The sequence below is a fragment of the Danio rerio genome, chromosome 13 (assembly GCF_052040795.2).
Source record: "Danio rerio strain M-AB ecotype USA chromosome 13, GRCz13ab, whole genome shotgun sequence".
Lineage (NCBI taxonomy): Eukaryota > Metazoa > Chordata > Actinopteri > Cypriniformes > Danionidae > Danio > Danio rerio.
The window spans coordinates 17,489,002-17,508,958 of record NC_141033.1 but is presented as its reverse complement, the minus strand read 5'-3'; the positions used below and the strand labels follow the sequence as shown (position 1 = coordinate 17,508,958).

Sequence of the window (19,957 nt, the reverse complement as noted above, 5' to 3'; positions counted from 1 at the left end):
TCTATAAGGATGTGCCCTGCCAGCCTGCGAAGAAAATTAGAAGAACATGACACAAAGCTCATGACCATAGGTGAGAGTAGGAACGTAGATTGACCTGTAAATCAGAGCATTGCCTTTTAGCTCAGCTTCTTCTTTACCACAACAAACTGATACATCGACCACATTACTGCTTCCGCTGCACCAATACGCCTGTCAATGTCACATTCCATTCTTCCCTTAACCGTGAACAAAACCCCAAGATACTTGAACTCCTCCACCTGCGGTTGGGACTTTACGACATCTGCAAATGTTAAAAGTCATGAAAATATTTGCTGTCAGAGGTGCTTGAGCTTTCATATACTTTTGGCACAAATATTTATTGTGGGACATTTATTGGACACCTGTCGTGTGACTATAGCAAATTTGCACAATGATATATTAATGCTCAAACAATATATTGTCATAATGTTATAAAATATGATTGTACATAAAAAATGTACTGTACAGTGTTATTTTTGGTATTTATATTTCTAATCATAGTTTGATTTTAACAGCACAACAGTTAATACTGCATCACACAGTAAATACTTCTGGACTTGCAAAATGTGGGACCACTTAATGTGAACGTTATAAAAAAAATAGTACTGTTATAGTTCAGTCATTGTATACTTTCAACTTACACTTTTTTATATTTTGTTTTTTCTGGGATTTCACCTTTAATTGATAGGACAGTTTTTTTGTATTGTGAACATCGTTATTTTGTTATATTTGGAATGATTAATTTGAATGTGACGCGGTGGCACAGTAGGTAATGCTGTCACCTCATAGCACGAAGGTCGCTGGTTCAAGTTTTGACTGGGTCAGTTGCCGTTTCTGTGTGGAGTTTGCATGTTCTCCCCACGTTCACGTGGGTTTCCTCCGGGTGCTCCGGCTTCTCCCACAGTCCAGACATGCGGTACAGGTGAATTTTGTTGGCTTAATTGTCCGTAGTGTATGAATGTGAATGAGTGTGTGAATGTTTCCCAGAGATGGGTTGCAGCTGGAAGGGTTTCCGCTGCATAAAACATATGCTGGATAAGTTGGCGGTTCATTCTGATGTGGCGTCCCCAGAATAGTAAAATAACTAAGCTGTAAAGAAAGAAAATGAATGAATGAATGAATGAATAATTTTAACTTTGGACTTGAATTGTAGCTATCAGTTTTGGTATTTACTATCATTGTGAGTTTTTGAGCAAGAGAAAATAATTTGTTGATTCAGAGGTAACAAAAGGAGCAGTCGTGTATTTAGCAGCACTTACAGTACCTACTTATAATCTCTTGCTGGTATGGATGACATGTTAGCACTTTTGCGCCACCCAAATTTTATAGTCAAGAGGTCTTTTGTGCCTTAAATTACTGGATAGCAGAGAAGGAGAGAGGGAAGGAATTGGACAGATGATGTTTCTGACTCATCCTTATCTGACCCTGCCCTCTCCCGTAATCACAGCATAATGCCAGATTAACATTGTGCTGTTTCTCAGCTGTGAGAAATGGAGAGTCAACAAGCTATGTGAAATATATACATGTTTCCTTGAACTCGGATGTTTTGGGAGTATTTAAGAAGTATTTATTTAATTTTCTGGAATGTAATTTTCTATTTTGTTTATTTTTGATAGCAGCTTTTAAATAGGCCCCTGTAGGTTGGTGGCAGCTGTAATCCTTTTTGAAACAGACCTGAGTATTTTTTCCTGTACAGCAGTCTGTTTGTTCACCTGGTTATGTAAAAGGATAAAACACCTGAGGCATACTTTTGCAAGAAAACAGAAAACTAAGAGTAAATATAAGCAAGCAGGATTGAATTCAGTTGAAGCTCCATTATATTCTTGATGATTATTGTCAAAAAAAAATTAGCTTTGATGTATGCCTCTGTTTGTAACATTTTTACAGATTTTCTTATTTTATATACTTTCATTTAAAGGCTAAGGATTAGAAAATTGTTGTTTTTCTGAAGAAATGTATACAGTACATTATTCATCATTTTATATTCATCATAGCATTTAACATAAAGACTCAATCTTTGTAAACTTGCATAATCGGTCTTATAAACTTTGTCTCATTTTAATTGCATAGACAATGCACACTATTGATATGAAAATAGCAAAGTTCTAATTTAGTCTTTAAATCATGTAAGTTCCAAAGCCTTAAATCAGCAGTTGGCCAAACTCAACCTTAACATTTTTTTTACAGCCTAGTGCATTGCAAGCACTATTGATTCTATGAAGCTGCTGTATGTAGAACATGACAAAAACAGGGCTGTGAGAATTTTGGAAAGCCTGGTTAATAGTGGCACTGGTAACTGCTGCCAGCAGCTTATCTTTTGTGCCCACATTTGTGCAGACTTATTGCTTTGACAGATATGTGTGCTGCCGAAAGATCGCCTACTTGTTCAGATTAATGTTTTTAAGATAAGTTTTTTTTCTTGGTGTGAAACTTGCCACTTGAGCTTTTATATACTTTTTGCTAAAATATTTATTGTTAGAAAAAAAACAGTGAATTTGTAAAATGTTGAACCTACAAGTATTTGTTTGCATAATAGCAGTAACTTGAAAGTAACTGTTGTAATGTAATTATTTATTTTAAAATGGTTTTATGAATGAATTGAAATTCTGATTTAAAAAGTATTATTTTTGTTTTCAGAATGTAATGCTACAGTGTTAGAATGTCATGTGAGTTTAACAATTTTCGATGCAAACTTGATTAGTCGCTATTGCTTTTGTTTTTACATCATTTAATTGATCCAATTTAAATATAAAACATACTGACATATCGTGGGGCGGCACAGTGGCTCGGTGGTTAACACTTTCGCCTTGCAGCAATAAGGTCGCTGGTTCAAGTCCCGTTTGCACTAGTTGGCATTTCTGTGTGGAGTTTGCATGTTTTCCCCGTGTTCGCATGGGTTTCCTCTGGCTGCTCAGGTTTCCCCTACAGTCCAAAAATTGCAGTATTGGTAAATTGAATAAACTAACTTGGCCATAGTATACGAGTGTGTGTCAATGAGTGTTTATGGGTGTTTCCCAGTACTGGGTTGCAGCTGGAAGGGCATCCGCTGCGTAAAAACGTTTGCTGGAAAGTTGGTGGTTCATTCTGCTTTGGCAACCTCTGAAATGGAGACTAAGCCCAAGGAAAATAATTGAATAAATCAAGGACATAGGAAGGAATCAAGGAAATGATCACCATTCAGATATTCAGATATACTATTCTTTGATATCATCTAGCCTTGCAAATAAGATATATCCAGACATGGCTGAAAGTGATGTTAATGTTAAAAAATGAAGAAAGTTCTTATCTTAAATTTTTTATGCCCACTATGGTTGGAAGTAAAAAAAAAAAAACAATAGATCACTTTTCTTGATTCTAAGGATCCCGAATCGACTCTCAAATGTTCAGATTCAGTATTGATTCTGTATTCAAATGAGATCTGTGCATTCCTGTGTGGGCACTAGAGGTGCAGCGATTCTCTGTAAAAATTTGTATCGTCCCGATGTACTCCCACACTTTGGTATGCCCTGTGTTTCGCAGTTCAGACATTGTTAAAATTGGCTAATATTTAGCCCTTCTTTTAGATTTGTTTCCTTTTTTAAATATTTACCAAATGATGTTTAACAGAGCAAGGAAATTTTCACATTATGTCTGATATTTTTTCGTCTTGAGAAAGTCTTGTTTGTTTTATTACGGCTAGAATAAAAGCAGTTTAAAATTTTTTTTAAAACATTTTAAGGTCAAAATTATTAGCCCCTTTAAGCTATATTTTATTTCGATAGTCTACAGAACAAACTATTGTTATACAGCTACTTGCTTGATTACCCTAACCTGCCTTGTTAACTTAATTAACCTAGTTAAGCCTTTACATGTCACTTTAAGTTTTATAAAAGTGTCTTGAAAAAATACCTAGTAAAATATTATTTACTGTCATCATGGCAAAGATATTAAAAATATTAGTTATTAGTAATAAGTTATTAAAACTATTATGTTTAGAAATGTGTTGAAAAAATCTTCTCTCCGTTAAACAGAAATTGGGGGAAAAATAAACATGGGAGCTAATAATTCTGAATTCAACAAAATATAAACAGTCAAGTGAAACAAAAAATGTATAAAACTTTTGAAATTTTGTAGTTACATTTTTTTTCAATATTTCGCATGAATTGAAATGTATTATCATACTATTTCTAAAGATGTTTGGTGACAATTTATTTTAGTGACTGATATTATTTTAATAAATAAATCTGTTTAATAAATTGTTTCGTTTAAATCTCTTGTAACATATTGTGGCATTTTTTATGCTTTAGAAGAGTTAAAAATTTACATACCGCACCTTTCAATTAGTTTAATATGCTTCAGATTGTTTATTCAAATTTGACCAATCAGATGGGTCCTGTAATATCTTCATTCCCAACTCTCCAATAGGTACTGTTAGGTGAATCTAGAAAGAAAAATAGGGTGGGTGTTTTCTCTGTTTTTTATTTCCATTAATCAATATAAGAACTTGCATGTACATTCTCAGTAGCTTTATATTATATTTAAAAAGCCTTAAAGTTTGGTCTAGGCACAAATAAACTCTGTCTCTTTAAGGACCGTGAACATGACCTATCCATGACATCACAGACACTTCCCTAATGAATAGCAGCAGCAGTTGATTCCCAAATATAATCTTTTGTACTTTGAATCTGCAAAGGTAAGAGAGCATTGAATTGGGTGTGTTCTTGAAGGACACTTTAATTTTCTAAACTAATCTAAATCTACATTTCAGTTGTCAGAGCTTTTGGATTGATTTATCTGAATAGCTAGTCTGCAGGCAAGATTCAGTAGGACCACAATGGTTGTTGTTACCGCATACTCTGTAAATATTTGTTTGGGCAACAACAAGGTTTAACTACTCTGACATTTTTCAAAACTTTCATGTAGGGAATGTTGCTGTTAAAATCAGATGAATGTAATCATTACATAAAGGCTTGGTAAGCATGAATAATATTTCATTGACAGGAAGGACTTAAGATAAAGTCAGATAAAGTCAGGAATATGATCTTTCAGAATTTTGGAAAACGTTAAATTTGGATTGCATTATTATCTTTTAAAATGTTTTATTATTATTATTATTATACTTGCTCTACTTTCTAATTTACTTACTATTCACAAAGTTTGTCCCCCTAACAAGGTTTGTGGGTTTTGTGATGTGTCATGCATTCAGTCAGATCCTTTTTCCTGTGGTGGCTTGCTTGTTGTTTATGAGGGGTGTAGTTGAAAACGTCTGGCTGAGTCATCACAGCTGTACAACACATACATTCTGAAGTCTCTGCAGATGTACAAAACAGTTTACCTGGGTCAGGATTAGGGCTGCACAATTTATCGTATCAGCATCGATATTGCAATGTAATGTGTCACATTGCAGGATATGCAATTTTGAGGTTGTATTATAATTCATTATTTGCATGTGTATTTAATGCCTGTGATTGTATAATGACCCTGAAGCATTCAGGCATAAGAAATTGTATAATTTGTGACTTAAACAGCAATTTAATTTATAAAAAAAAAAATTGTATCATTCAGTTGCTGTACTTTAATATTGTTAGACTCTGAAAACGATAAAACACTTTTTTAATTGTATCTTTTTCTTGAATTTATTTAAAGATTGCCATGCAAGAAAATTCTCACAACACATGCAAATTTAGAAATGCACTGCAAATGGCACAGACCCCGTCAAAATTGTGTCTGGGGACCGTAAAAAGGTCATTATTAGATTATTTGATTTTATGGACATGCACTTTTACTGCAGATTCATCCCAATTGATCTAACATAATAAATTCTTTCCAAATAAACATATTAATATATCATATAAAATTGTATTCATGTCGCATTATATATCACAAAATATAAAAATATCACAATGCTAGATTTTTTCCAATATTGCACAACCCTAATCAGGATTAACCCTTCTCACACAATAAAGATTTTAGGTTGAAGCAATTTAGAAGAAAGAAACATTAACCATCATATATAAGCCTGGATGTCATTTGGAATGATATTTTGTTCTATTTTTCCTTTCTTTTTTCTGAAAAATCACAGTTCACGATTTTATAAAAAAAAAAAAATGTGATGTTGCTTTTACTGTATTGCAAATTATTTGAGGAGTACAGCCCAACAAATATCCTTATTTAAAATAAAAGCCTTTAAATGGTAACAAAAAAAAAAGACAAAAACTTTTGCCTAATTTAGTAAAGATAAAAATCTTTGTTATATTTTAATTACACATGACAAATACACATGTACAAGTTAAACAAAGTAGTTGTTTGTTTTTCAAGTAGCTAGGTGTATTTAGGAGTAGCATTTAAAAAAAAAAATTATAAACACTTATAAAAATGATTGTGTTGTTTTGTTGGGAAAATGAACAGTCTGTCAGATAAAGAAGAGCCAGAGATTCAATTAAAGAAAGTTTACTGAAGATAGTTCAGCAGAAGCCAGCCTCAACACTCACAATGAGTTTGTAGGACGCTCCTCTTACAATCTCAAAACATCAACAGTTATACTCTTAAATAACGTCATTAACTACGGCATACATATAGGTGTTTTAACCTGATTAGTTAAACCTGATTGTATTAGCCTGATTGGTTTAAACACAGATAGACTAAGAAAATTTCCACGTGGGTACATGCGTACAACTCTGAACAATATCTCAAGCATATAACGTCAGAGAGCCACTAGGCTGTTTAGAGCTGACCCCAGACCTGTCAAAGGATCCACAATTTAAAACACACAGACTCAAAGTACAATCTATTTCTTACTCAAGGCAGAGTGTACTCTCAGCTGTCTTTATCAAAACAGGTAAAAAAATAGTTTAATCTACATCTAAAATTTTAAACTGGCAGCTTGCATGCAAAAGAATTAACTTTAAAAGATGTAACACATAAAATGGCAAATATCACTATGGACATAATTAACACATAGAAAATAACAATAAGAAGAGTTGGTTCAAATTCTTTAAGGGTCCAGGTCCACTCAAGAGGTCTCCATGACCTCTGACCTAGCTGGGTAGATCCTGTGGAAACAAATCTTTTGGCATACAAAAAAGTAATCACACACATATTATTCCATACTTTGAAGTGGGATGACACTAAGGTCATTATATAATCTAGGCTCTTAAACATTAAACTTTATTAATAATCATAAAGACAGAAAAAAGATATGCGCTACTCCATCTTGGAGCAAACATCCATCAGAAAATTCACGCCATCCATTTTATTTAATATTAAATTATCTTTTTTTCTGTTCAGCACAAAAAGGAAATGAAAACAGATTTGGGACTTCATTAGCGTGGGCAAATATTGACATATTTTATATTTTTGGGCAAATTATCCCTAAATGACAAGCTGCAGCATTGGTCTACTGTTTCTTTAAGACTAATCGCATACAGTGTTGGGCAAGTTCCTTTAAAAGTGTAATTGTTTATAGTTACTACTTACTTTTCACAAACAGTAATTGAGTTACATATTTATAAAAGTAACTAATGAAATCTAAATTGTCAAATGACTATAAAATAAATATAAAACATTGTACACTAATCCACACTATTTCAATGTTGTTGTTTAATGTTATCCGCTTGTTAAGTGTGACGTCACACGAAGCGGCTTCCAAGTCCAAGCGCTCTATTCAACTGAATGGGGAGACTCATGAAATGGTAATAATAAACGTTTACAAAGCGATTTAAGGCTTTCAAAAATTACGATCGCAGTATATGTCCATGCCTAATATCCGATGGCTAGAAAGTGATAAATTTTTTATAAATTGTTAAAATTTTGGTATTTGTTATGCAGCAAGCCCAGAGATTGTTGTGTACAGTATGATTTTATATAAAATTAACTTTAATGTGTGATAGGAATAAAACGTGATCATAAACGAATGATTTCTCCACTCAAATGAATGGCGGCTTGGACCCGGAAACAGTATACATACGTCACAAACACGTCACCACTTAACAAGCGGATAGTAATGTTATTTTAATGTCCTTAACTATTTATCTAGATATTACTTTGTTTAATTCTCTCTGAGTAATAAGTGTTTGTGGTAGAGAAAAGTTTTTTTTTTTTTTTGCTTTGACTTCATGACGTCTCCTCCCTTAGTAGCAGACCTCAGGTTATCACCTGCGTAGCCATTAATTTTGTGGCGGCATGTGATAATGTAAGGTGCTTCATTAGGCGCTACCTTTGAACTTGTTGGATTTGCCATCATGTTGACTCCTGGTCGTTGGTGTGTGCAACTGACTGTGTGTGTGCTTGTGTGTGAATTCGCACTTTACTGCCTCTGATTGGCAAACGTACTTTAAAAACGAAAAGTACTTCATCTAAGCCAATCATCATCACATCAGGTACGCTACGTTCACAGACACAACAACCATCATCATTGGTTGGTTATGTATCCCACCCTAGAGAAAGAGGGGTCCTACGGCTGAGAAAGAAGCTGCTTGTATGAAACCGCTTCAGCATTCTCAATTAGTAACACGCATTTCATTTTCAGTAACAGTAATGGCGTTGTAACAGCAGAAACAGTGATTAATTTGATTACTCATTACTGAAAAAAGTATCACCATTAGTAATACTGTTTATTTATGGCGTCATTATTCCTATCACTGGTCACATAACAAGTCACTGTTTAATAGGGTTTGTTGTATGCATATGTGTTGCTCTGAAAAAGTGTGTGCATCACTGGAAAGGCATTAAAGCATATTATATATAAGTGTCATATCCTGTGGATGTAACTCTGCCATTGAGTTAACATTTGATGTTAATATATGCCGTGTTATACTATACAGTATATGGAGGGTGCTAGAATTGCAATGGATTAAATTTGCACTGTAGCTTAATACTTTATTTCTTTAAAAGCAGATTGTGGAGACAATTTTTTCTTTCGCAGTCAAACATTGTCACATCGCAGACATCTAGTTCTAAAAAAAGCAATATAAAATAAGCAAATTTAACTAGTGACATGAACCATGTGTTGTGACATCATATATTCTCAATTTTCAATTTGGTTAAATAAAAAATGCTTTAATATGTTTTGTGTTTTATTAGACTTCACAGCAGCATTATAAAATAACTATTTCAGTAAAGTGTTTATTCTTTCAAAAACACTGTTGTAATGCATTGAGCCACTAAGCATTGTACTTATGTTTTCCTACAGGAGGAAAATGCAAATAGCCTCCAAATAATTCTGTGTTAGTAAACGCAAAGCTATTTATGAAATCTAGGCATAACACTATATGACAACATTTCAGATGACTGTTCTATATAGCCTACAGCTAATCAATCTTTCAGGTTATGGAGTGCATTCAATTTCTAAAGAAAAATATAAATGATAAATTATCTTAAATAAAACCAATACATTTATAGATATGGTATATAAGTATATTATTTCACTCACCTGGGAAATAAAGGCCTTGTGAATGGTTTACGAACAATTAAGTGCAAAGCAAGCCATATTATGTGATAATTGCAAGAAATAATTTTTTAAAAGCAACTGACTGTGTAACGCCAAGTAAAACAAAACAAAAATAAGATATATATATGCAGAGTTCAGTGGCTAATCAGCCAGAATCAGCTGAGGTAAAGTGACGTCAACCAACGAGACCTAGCAGTCACTCAAGTGACCCCGCTCCTTAATTATGCAGACTTAATATAACTTGATATAAATGAAACGGATGAGTTATAAAAAAAAATTCAGCCCCTATATGAACAAAAATCGTTCTTTGTTTCAGGCTGTAAACACCTTTTTTCAGCTTTAAAGTTGGCCGTTTTATCAGTGGGTTTAATAGCAATTTCCTCTATTATGGAGCCAGGACTAACAGAATTTCGATGAATTTCAGTTTCAGCTACTTCAGTATTTGCTTAACAAGGGAGAGCGGGAGGTTGCTGCTTGTTTAAAACCCTGTTAAATTGTAATAATATTTCATTTCATTACTGTTAGTGACTATCCTTTTTTGATAATATCACATACGTCAGAAGATATTCTAAAATTCTTAGGTCCTATGGCTATTTATTTAAAGTTCTTCAATGATGTAAGTTTCAGTACTTGTTCATTTATATAGTCATTGTTTTTCCAATGTTGATTTTTTTCCCTCTCAAAGTATTGCACACTCAAACTAGCTGATAAAATATCAAACCAGCTTATAAAACTTGCGTGCACAATAATGATTGACTCAAAGATTTACAAAATGTATATAATTATGTAAGTTATGTATTCCAGTGTATGTAGATGTACCCAATGTCCCTTGCATATGCTTTTTATTTAAATATTAGTTACATATTTTTTTTTTTCTGTTTCTCTTTTAGCCTATTTGGGAAGCCATTTGATGGTGGTAAAAGGACAATGGATCATGGCGGTCAGCAGTCTCAGACTCAGCAGATGCCAGGACCCTTCGCAGCTTTTGCAGGACAGCAGGGCCCATATCCTGGGCAGCATCCAGCTTTGTCACGGCTGGATGAAGTGCAGAAGGAGATCGCCTCACTGGGCCCTCAGGTGTGCTCTTACAGCGGCCTGCAGAACAACAGAGAATATAAAAGATTGGAGCGTGAGCTGACCCGATTACTGCTGGAGGTTGATAAGGTCTGGGCAAACAGTTTTTTCTGATTTTGTCAAAAATACTCTGACGTGATGTTTTAATCATGATGCAACGAATTGTGCATTTTATGAAAATGGTAAATCTAACTATTAGACAATAGAGTGGAGGAACTATGATGTCACCTTAAAATGCTAAATGACCTTGTAGGCTAATTGGCTGCTAGCATAAAACTGGTTGCCTCGATAAAATCCCTATAGGTTTTTCCCCATAGGCTTTTCGTAGATAGCTATAAAATAACCTCTTACACTTACTGGTTTTGTCCAGCTGAATAATCCTCACACGAAAATACAACTTTTAGTCCTTTTGGATCATAAATGCAAACGCAGGAATTGAAAAGCTAACATTAGGCTATAAACGGACTACACTGCTTTTGGGGTGCCCGCCTGTGATGTCAGCACCACCCTGCTACAGATAACTTTTCTAGCTTGTTTTTAGAAATATGATCAATGACAAGATTTAATCTATTTTAGTTTATTATATTATAATACACGCTATATATTATAAACTAATAAATATTAAAAATTGATGAATCAATTTAGAGAAATGTAAGGCCCTTAAAGGGTATTAAAAAGTATTTATTGCTTTTTTTACAAGGTATTAAATTTAATCATTAAACATTGGGATGCTGTGTAGTTTATAAAATAAAAAAAAATCCTGCTAGATTTGACATCAAGCTGCTTTGTTTACTGCAGTACCTAGGGAAACACCGTTATTCCTACTGCTGTAAAGGCGCCATCTGCTGGATTGACATTTTTATTCCATAAATAATTACAGTTTTAATTTAGGATTCATTTCTTGGAATCAGTATTTAGTGAATATACTGCAAGTTAAAATGTCAGCAATGTTACTGGTTGAAACTTGAAGTGGTGATGAAGTCTTAAAATCAAGGCAAAGAGACTTAAAAAAAGGTCTTAAAAGGTATTACATTTTAATCTCTGATTCCTGTATATACCCTGTTATCACTGCATAATTCATCACGCAGCATGTTGTTAGGACACAGGGATAGAATCTAAATTGTTCACCTAATGTCATGTGGAACTCTGAATCTGTGTCTCATTTGGGAGTCTGCTACTGTCTACCCAATGTCGCATTTCGGTCACAGACGCATGCTTTGATAGCCTTTCCGAATGAATGAAAAAATTAAATGTGTGGTTTTTCACCAAGGCAACCCGGGGTGCTAAAATTTAATTGCATAAGGTGGCATTGAGCAGGTTACAAAAAAACAAAACAAAGGCAGCGTTCTGGCACGTAAGAGACATTTTCATAACTGACTTCAGCATTGTTTTTCAGATGAACAAGTATGTTCACTTGACATGTTTCTTAAATATCTGAAAACATATTATGGTATTTTTATGCTTTAGAAGTGTCAAAAACTTGCATACCTTTAAAAAAATCTATCAAAGAAAGAGAAGATTGAATCAAATTGCTCTATGGCACCTTTAAAGTATGGTTCCTTCTTTTCTGCTATTCAAAATTGTGCTCATCATGGAATGCTTGATATGGGTTTGTGATTTCCTAATTCACTAAAGGTAGAATACAGTATCCCTTGAAATAAGCTCCAGGAAGAAAACATTACTCAATAATGGAAGAAGTGACCCTGTTAACCATAGTTTACTTTCCCCCACAGGTGGAGACAGAAGGTCGTCCGGAGCTCCAGCTGCCTCGTAAGCGTGCAGCAGGAGAGGTAGAGGGTCTGCTCCACTACCTGGAGAGCAATGCCACACATCCATCCCGGCTGGCCATTGAGGAACTGACCCAAGAGGCGAGGAACCTGTTGAATGAAGGGGTTGTGATGCCCTTTCGTCAGGGCCAGGCTCTAGATGCCTTTGAAATCAGTGAGGAGCTGGTGGAGGCTGTGCAGGATGTGGCCATGCGGCTTGCGCAAGTAAAGACGGGAGGAAGTGTACCACTCAGGAAAGCCCGTTATAAGGCGCTGACACGGATCTGTGCCGTACAGGAGATACTGGAGGGTCGTGTACAAACTCATACGCTGGCACTACCACTGTCGGATGACACACATGAGGCTGTGCAGGGTATTAATGAAGTAATGTCGCAGGTGAGTGGAACTACAAAAAGACAAATTCACAAGGAATCACATCCTCAGCAGAAAACTACTGTTATTTGTTTTTACACATGAGCCAAAAGTTCCTTAGATAAAGCTGGAACATTTTCAAAGTAAGAAAGTGGTAATGAAAACCTTTTTTACTCTGTTTTGGACAATAACTTTAAAGTTATAATAACAAGTTATAGTTATATATTTGAGGAAACCTTAAAACTTGATTCAATCTGTTATATCAAATTAAACTGCTTATCAAATGTGAAAAAAAAGTATTTATCAAGTATTTCTAATTACTTATTTATGATTATTTTTGTAATATTAATAGTATTATTATAATTTAATAACAAGAAAAATGGAAAAATCAACACATCACTGTTTGTTGGATTAACCGTAATAAAAAAAGCCTGACATAAACCCTGATAAAAAATTGTAACATAACTACAGTACTTTTATTAGAAGTTTGCAAGAAGTATTATTAGTGGTTTATAGAATTATTTTTATTAAATAATATATTATTATTTTACTCAACACACAGTACAGTGATGGAAAAACAGTGTTATAAATAAATGGCGTTACTAACAGAATTATCTTTTTCTGTAACAAGTATTCAAATAAATTGCTGTTAAGAATTCTGTTACAATGCTGTTAATGACAATTAAACGCGGTGTTATATAATTTACAGGGTTTCCGTGCGGTCTTAAAGTCTTAAAAAGTCTAAAATGTAAACATTTTAATTTAAGTCCTTAAAAAGTCTTAAATTAGCTGTTCTAGGTTTTAATTATTTTTGCATGTCCATGTAATGCTAAATCTAATTCTCATTTAAATTCTTTTTTGTTGTTGTTGCTAGTTTGTTGTTTTCGTGGTGTTGTAGTTCTTTATTTTACTAGCCCAATTGTAATTTGCGGCATTACAACTACAAATGATGCAATAGCCAATCAGCTTTCTGTTATTGACTCATTGTGTGCAGCGAATGTGACGTCATCGATGTGTTTGCGGAAGTTCGCTGTGGGTGCGCGCCACATGATTTCGGCTGGTGGAGTATGCCATTATTTCACTGACGAATGTCAGTGACAAGTGCAGTATTACAATTCGGGAGCGCATTCACGTAATACAAGAGTGAATGTTTTTCCTCTGTTCTTGGACAAAACTGTTTGCGAGCTCTCAAAACACTGGTTGCTCAAGTGCGAATGATCTGCTTTTGCTCAGTTGGACGATGTGGATTGCAGACTCACAATATTTGTGTCTTGTGTTCAGAGATGTCAAAAGTACTCCTTCCACATCCTTTACTTAAGTAGAAGTACAGATACTCTCGTTTAAAACGACTCTGGTAAAAGAGTACTAACTACACTTTTGTACTTAAGTAAAAGTAAAGAAGTATGGCCTCAAAAATGTACAAAAGTAAAAAGTACTCGTTTCAACTACAGTCCAAAGACATGCAGTATTGATGAATAACAGGTAACTAAATTGGCAGTAGTTTAAACGTGTGTGTGTGTGTGTGTGTGTGTGTGTGTGTGTGTGTGTGTGTGTGTGTGTGTGTGTGTGTGTGTGTGTGTGTGTGTGTGTGTGTGTGTGTGTCTGTGTGTATAAGTGTATGGGTGTTTTCCAGCACTGGGTTGCAGCTGGAAGGCTAACAACATTGCTTTAAAAGGTGGCCCATGTATCATCATCCTAATGCAAATTCACAGCATTCAGCATGTAGTTTTTAGGCTGCTAGATCAAAAACAACAGCTGCCATTCATGTTTATAAACTCTCAAAATAATTCTGTCGGCCTGTCTGTCTTTAAAAATAATGTCTTACATTTTACACTGAATTCTGTCCAAAATATATTGATTTTTTTTCTTTCTTTTTACTAAATTTGACTGCAAACTTTTTTTTTTTTTGCATTAGGCTAAAGCTGCTTATTTCTTCAAAGAGCAGCTCTTTTACATAACCCGCTATTTTAGTGGTTTTTTTAAAGGTGTTGTGGGTATTTTATTTAATGAATAAACATTAAATCTGTTACAGTTTTCCTCAGTCTCTTTGGTCCATTTCTCAGATAAGAATTGAAATTCTCAAAACTCCCAATTAATCTTCAGATCATTGTGTCACTTGTGCACATTAGAAAAGCAGTTTCTCATTTTGAACAATTTGCAAATGCTTTTGTACATCCATGCAAATGATTATGTGCAGTTCTCTGATGTTTCCTACATTATCAATTGCTGATCTCATGTTGATCAAAATATATTATTTTGGCCTCTGTTGAATAGTCTCACTCCTCACAACATTTAATTGTTTGTTCATGGCATTTCCTTACATGCAAAATGGCTAAACAGATTGTCATATGTTTTGTCATAATGCATTTTTTACACATTTCTATTAGAAGATTTGTCATAAATCTGTCTATAATTTATCAATTTCTTCCAGGTAAATCTTGACTTTTTCTAATAAACTCCTAAAAGGAGGTTGTCCTATGTTTACATTTTTACTTTAGTTTTTTTCTTTGTGCTATGCAGTGCTGTCTTTTCCCTTCTGTATCACAAAGACAACACCTGTCAACAAATTACAGTACAAACAGCCAAAAAATATTTCTATAGTTTAAATCAAAACACCCCTCCAGAATACACTGATATTGACAACATGACTACTAAGTGATTTGACTTATCTATACACAATGACACAAGGACTTGTCATTCTGAAGCCAGTGACATGTTCATCAACACAGAAATTTTGTTTTGAGAGCTGAACTAAGAATTTTGAGCAGGAGACTGGCTTTTGCAGGTAATCTGTGGTGTTTTGCTAATTATATGTTTTTTTTTTTGAGAAGTGCACTTAGGCCTACTGTTTTGCAAATTTTAATTTTGATCTTTGAATTGTGCCAAAGTGCCTGAGAAAAACTGTAATATATTTATTCTATGCTAAAAGCAACATACAGGTGTGACTACAACCTCCAAAACATGTACATGATCTTTCACGTGATAATTCAGGATCTTTAGCATTACATTTTTATTACCATAAATTGCCCATATAGATACTTTTGTTGTGGTAAAAAATTTGTAAAAAATTATTCATTTAAGACAACTGTATAGGCATATGTAAAAATTATATGTTCAAAAGACAATTCAATAAAATCTGAAAAACAGCATAAATGATTTATTAGGAAATATGAACTTATCAGAAATAAACCGCAATGCATACATTTTTTATAAAGTGTTTAATTGTTTTATTACTAAATGTGCAAATCTTTACAAAAAAGCTATATTTTTCTGGGTATTAAATTGAAATCCTGTGTAGTATAATCGGAAGGTTAACGACTTAAGCATTTAATCGGCTTGTTTTTGCAATGGAATGTGTCTCTCTTATTTACCTGTGATTCGATGGACCAAAAGTTGTCTTATTACTCTGTAAACAGGGCAGCATCAGTCATATTACATTTGCCGACTCTCTCTGGGCTCTATTTTGACGGTCCATGTGCAAAGCGCAAAACGCAGGGCGCAAACACTTTCAGGGCATGTCAGAATGCATTTTTGTGCCATGGCGCATGGTCTAAAAGGGTTGAGTTAATTTTCTTAATGAGTTATAGGTGTGTTTTGAGAATAAACCAATCAGAGTGTCATCTCCCATTCCCTTTAAGAGCTAGTTGCATTGCGACATAAGCACATTTGCTATTTACATGATGTAAAGTAAGTGTAAGTGGAAAAACTGAGCATTTCACTAGCAAGAAAACAGTTAAACAGAGCATCTACCGTGCGAGAATGAGAGATAAATGATCTACTTTCGCTCTCGTGGATAGGGAAACCTTTACGCACAGACATCAATCAGCCTATAAATAATTAATTTACTTTGTTTAGCACAAATATTTGTTTCAAAACTATTTCTAAATTCAGTTCTAATTTCAAGCAAACAAACAAATGAACAGTAATAAGGAAGTGTGTTCAAAAACCTAAGTTATATCCTAAAACACATGCTAAAACACATGGTCTAAAACCTGCAGTTGGGCAAATCTAAGCTTGTTTTTAATAAAACAAATGTAAATATGGATATAATAAATAATACTACTAATAATAATAACATTATACAAAAGCAAATTGTTATTAATGAACTGAAAAAGCCTCCCGAGATTAAGAAAGCATAAAAGCAGTGGTTTTTCATATTTATGTAGGCTAGAAAATAATATGTTTTGTAACATTTTAATCTTTTATATTTATAAACTATGGATTCTGCAGTAATCATGGTGGACGTGAAACTGATTTATTACAGTTATACGAAGATTAAAACATGAATGAAAATTAGAAGGTTTGTTGAAAGAAGCTGTAATGCCTTAATTTACAGTTTCTTCTATAATGGCAGAATTCTGTTACCCGGGATATAAAACTAATAGTCTAAAAATAATACTGTAATATTTATAGAAGATTTTTGTAACATTTATGAAAAGCATATGTTTTTAGACTTTGTTAACAGTTTAGTAAAAAATAGTGTAGAATGCAGGGAAAATTGCTTGGGTTTGAATCCAGAAAAATGTTTCAAAATGCTAATGATAAACGCAAAAGACCAACACTGCCTATATCTAATAATTCAGTGGAAGTTTAGTAAATTCAGTGAAATTGAGAATTTTCAATTGATCTATAAATTGTTTTCTTAGTTAATTTTTTTAGGGGAAATTCTCTAAAATAATGAATGTCATGAAACAAATTAAGCTAAACTGACTTTACAATGTTGTAAAGCTGAATTGAACTAATCTCCTGTAGGTGAGTGGGGCCCGCTGCCAGGAAGTGGCTCTGCTGATGGGTCTGAGTGGGCGTGACAGCTGTGCCCACTTAGCGAGGATCCTTACAGAACTGCTGGTTAAACTTGATGCCCTGGATGTGTCTAGTAATGCTGCTGTGAGGAACTACAGAAAACAAGTGGTGGAGGAGATCAACGGCCTGTTGAAACATCTTGACCTGGAGGGTGAAGGAGAAGACACACACAGGTGATACTAAACACACACATCAACACACAAACTACAACAGCTGTGCCATTTTAACATTTTTGGGAGTGTGAAGTTTAATTGTGACTTGCTTTCATTACTAAAGATGAAACTTTCATGTCTTCAGCTCACTCACACATTTAGCCCAAATTCTTAAACAATTGAAATGTTGAGACAGTATGCCAAGATAAAGACCCTGTTCAGTGCTGAATTGGTGGTCTATTCCAGCTGCAGAGTTGAGATGATTGACTATTGAGATCTTTTATCCTCTCATAAATTTCTCTTTTGAATAGTTTGTGACACTGTAAAGATGAATGTTCTAGAAATCACAGATTTGGACCATCTGGCTTCTCTTCCTATGACTGAAAGTGTCCCTTTGGCCTTCGTATACACAGCCTGCTGTCTCAGGGTTTGAGTCACCTTTTTTAACTATTTTTCAAAGTCTGTGAAAATGGTAAAGTTTGGGCAGCAGGGCAGAGTTGGTTTTAGCTCACTCTCTACCAGTTCACGACCAAAACAGGTTCTGAGTTTGGAAGATCTGACTCTTGAACATCTTATACAAAGAGTTTGCTGTTGGCTGGTGTTAGAAACCCACTCCACATCAGAAGATTTAGCTTAATGACTGTTGCAAGGCAAAACCATATTACAAAATTAGGATTCTAAACAAAGAACATTTTGTATTTCCCCAAAAATTAGCAAAAACAGTTTACTCTGATGAACATAATACATATGGCAATATTAGAGATAGCTCAGCTGACAGCTGCCATTCAGATGTATGGCAAAGATATGGTAATGCCAAACATTATCAAAACGTTGTTATCGTCAGGCATATATCATTCCCACTAATGGGCTCATGCTGGCTACAAGCAAACAAACACACGCACACACAAATACTATAATGTGTCTATACAGATATACATACACCTTCATACAGCTCACTAATAATGATATCCTAAGAGTCTTCAACAATAACAATGTTTTTGTTCTTCTAATTTACATTTCTCCTATAAAATCAAAGAAACAAACTGCAACAAATTAGGGAAAAATACAAAAGAATTTCAATTTAACAGGAGAGCTAATAATTCTGACTTCAGCTGTATTTTGCTGTCACTTTAAGTTCACATTTATGGTTACACTTGCATTTCCAATCGGAACTCTTTATGTTAGTTTATTATACAACAAATTAGGGTTCGTGCGAAATTATCACTATGCGCTGCATTTTGAAACCTTATGCCGCTTTTAGACTGCATGATTCTAGTCCCAATTTTGACTCACTGACAGGGTTTGAGAAATCGAAATCACAGGCAAGTCGGTGCTCATTCACATGAGTAACAATCACACAGTGTGAACTATCAAAGACGTGATCTGAGAGAATTGCCAATGAGTCGCCGACACCCTCGAGATATTTGGCATGCTGAATATCTGGAGCTGTCTGCAATTAAAATCATGCTGTGTGAAATGTGTTCTGACTGAAAATAACATTGGCGATTACCTACAGCCAATGAAAGAGCAGCATTCACTAGTATGGATATATGCAGGCTAGCGGAGGATGAGCAAACTAAGTACATTTTCTACCCCATTATAGCTTCTTACTCATTATTTAGTTGATAACAAACGATACAGAACTATGTCACATTGCGTTGTTTCCATGTTTCTTCTCGCATGTGTTTGGTTGTAAGACGTAGTTTAGACAAAGTTGTCTGTGATTTTTACTATTGTAAAGTCATGCAGGGTCGCCGATCCATCTTGCAGTGTAAACAAAGCATTGATGAAACAAACGCTAGCCCAGATAGTTATGCAGTGTGAAAACATGAGTCACGACTACTTTTAAATTCCTGCAGTCTAATCTGGCATTATGCTAAATATGACTTTATTTGTGTTCGAGTGTATACCTACATCAGCACAAATTTTCTTTTACAGTTTTAAAAACATTGATTAATATTGAATACATCATTTCATAATTCAAACAGAAAAATAAAACTAAAGAAAAAACAGTTAGTTCTTCTGTTCTGTTGGATTCAGGTCAGGTGATTGAATGGTTCCATAACAGCAAGTTGAAAATAATTTGATATAACTAATTTGAGTTAAGTTTAAATATTCTAGATAACTGCATGTGCACAAGCCCTGATGGTCAAGCATAGATGCATCCATTTTGCTGTATGCTACCATGGCGCCTACGATGAAAGAAAGTGCAGCAATATTCACTGTGAGTGAGCAACATTTGTTTTTAGAGAATTAAAGCATATCGTTTAAACATGATAATCAAAAACTATGACTGCAACAAAGCAAAAGGGAAGGCTGACAGGAAATTGTTGAGCTTTTCGATA

At 34.3% G+C, this 19,957-nt stretch overlaps 3 protein-coding genes across 9 annotated transcripts in view; 2 read left to right on the top strand and 1 right to left on the bottom strand.

The window, feature by feature from the left end:
• LOC147841024 (uncharacterized) overlaps window positions 1-19,957 on the bottom strand; it is a 485,466-nt gene that overhangs the window by 249,020 nt on the left and 216,489 nt on the right. The gene's annotated exons all lie outside the window — the stretch shown is intronic.
• Window positions 1-19,957, top strand: part of LOC147834160 (uncharacterized) — a 439,063-nt gene that overhangs the window by 225,486 nt on the left and 193,620 nt on the right. The gene's annotated exons all lie outside the window — the stretch shown is intronic.
• The window catches only part of bag5 (BAG cochaperone 5), a 42,225-nt gene that overhangs the window by 10,569 nt on the left and 11,699 nt on the right, over window positions 1-19,957 (top strand). For 4 of the 7 annotated variants that reach the window (NM_001431071.1, NM_001034183.2, XM_087278391.1 and 1 more), the window contains 3 exon segments: window positions 10,336-10,609; window positions 12,253-12,681; window positions 17,410-17,633. In NM_001431071.1, coding sequence (NP_001418000.1) covers window positions 10,336-10,609; window positions 12,253-12,681; window positions 17,410-17,633 — 927 coding nt within the window. 7 annotated transcript variants of the gene reach the window in all.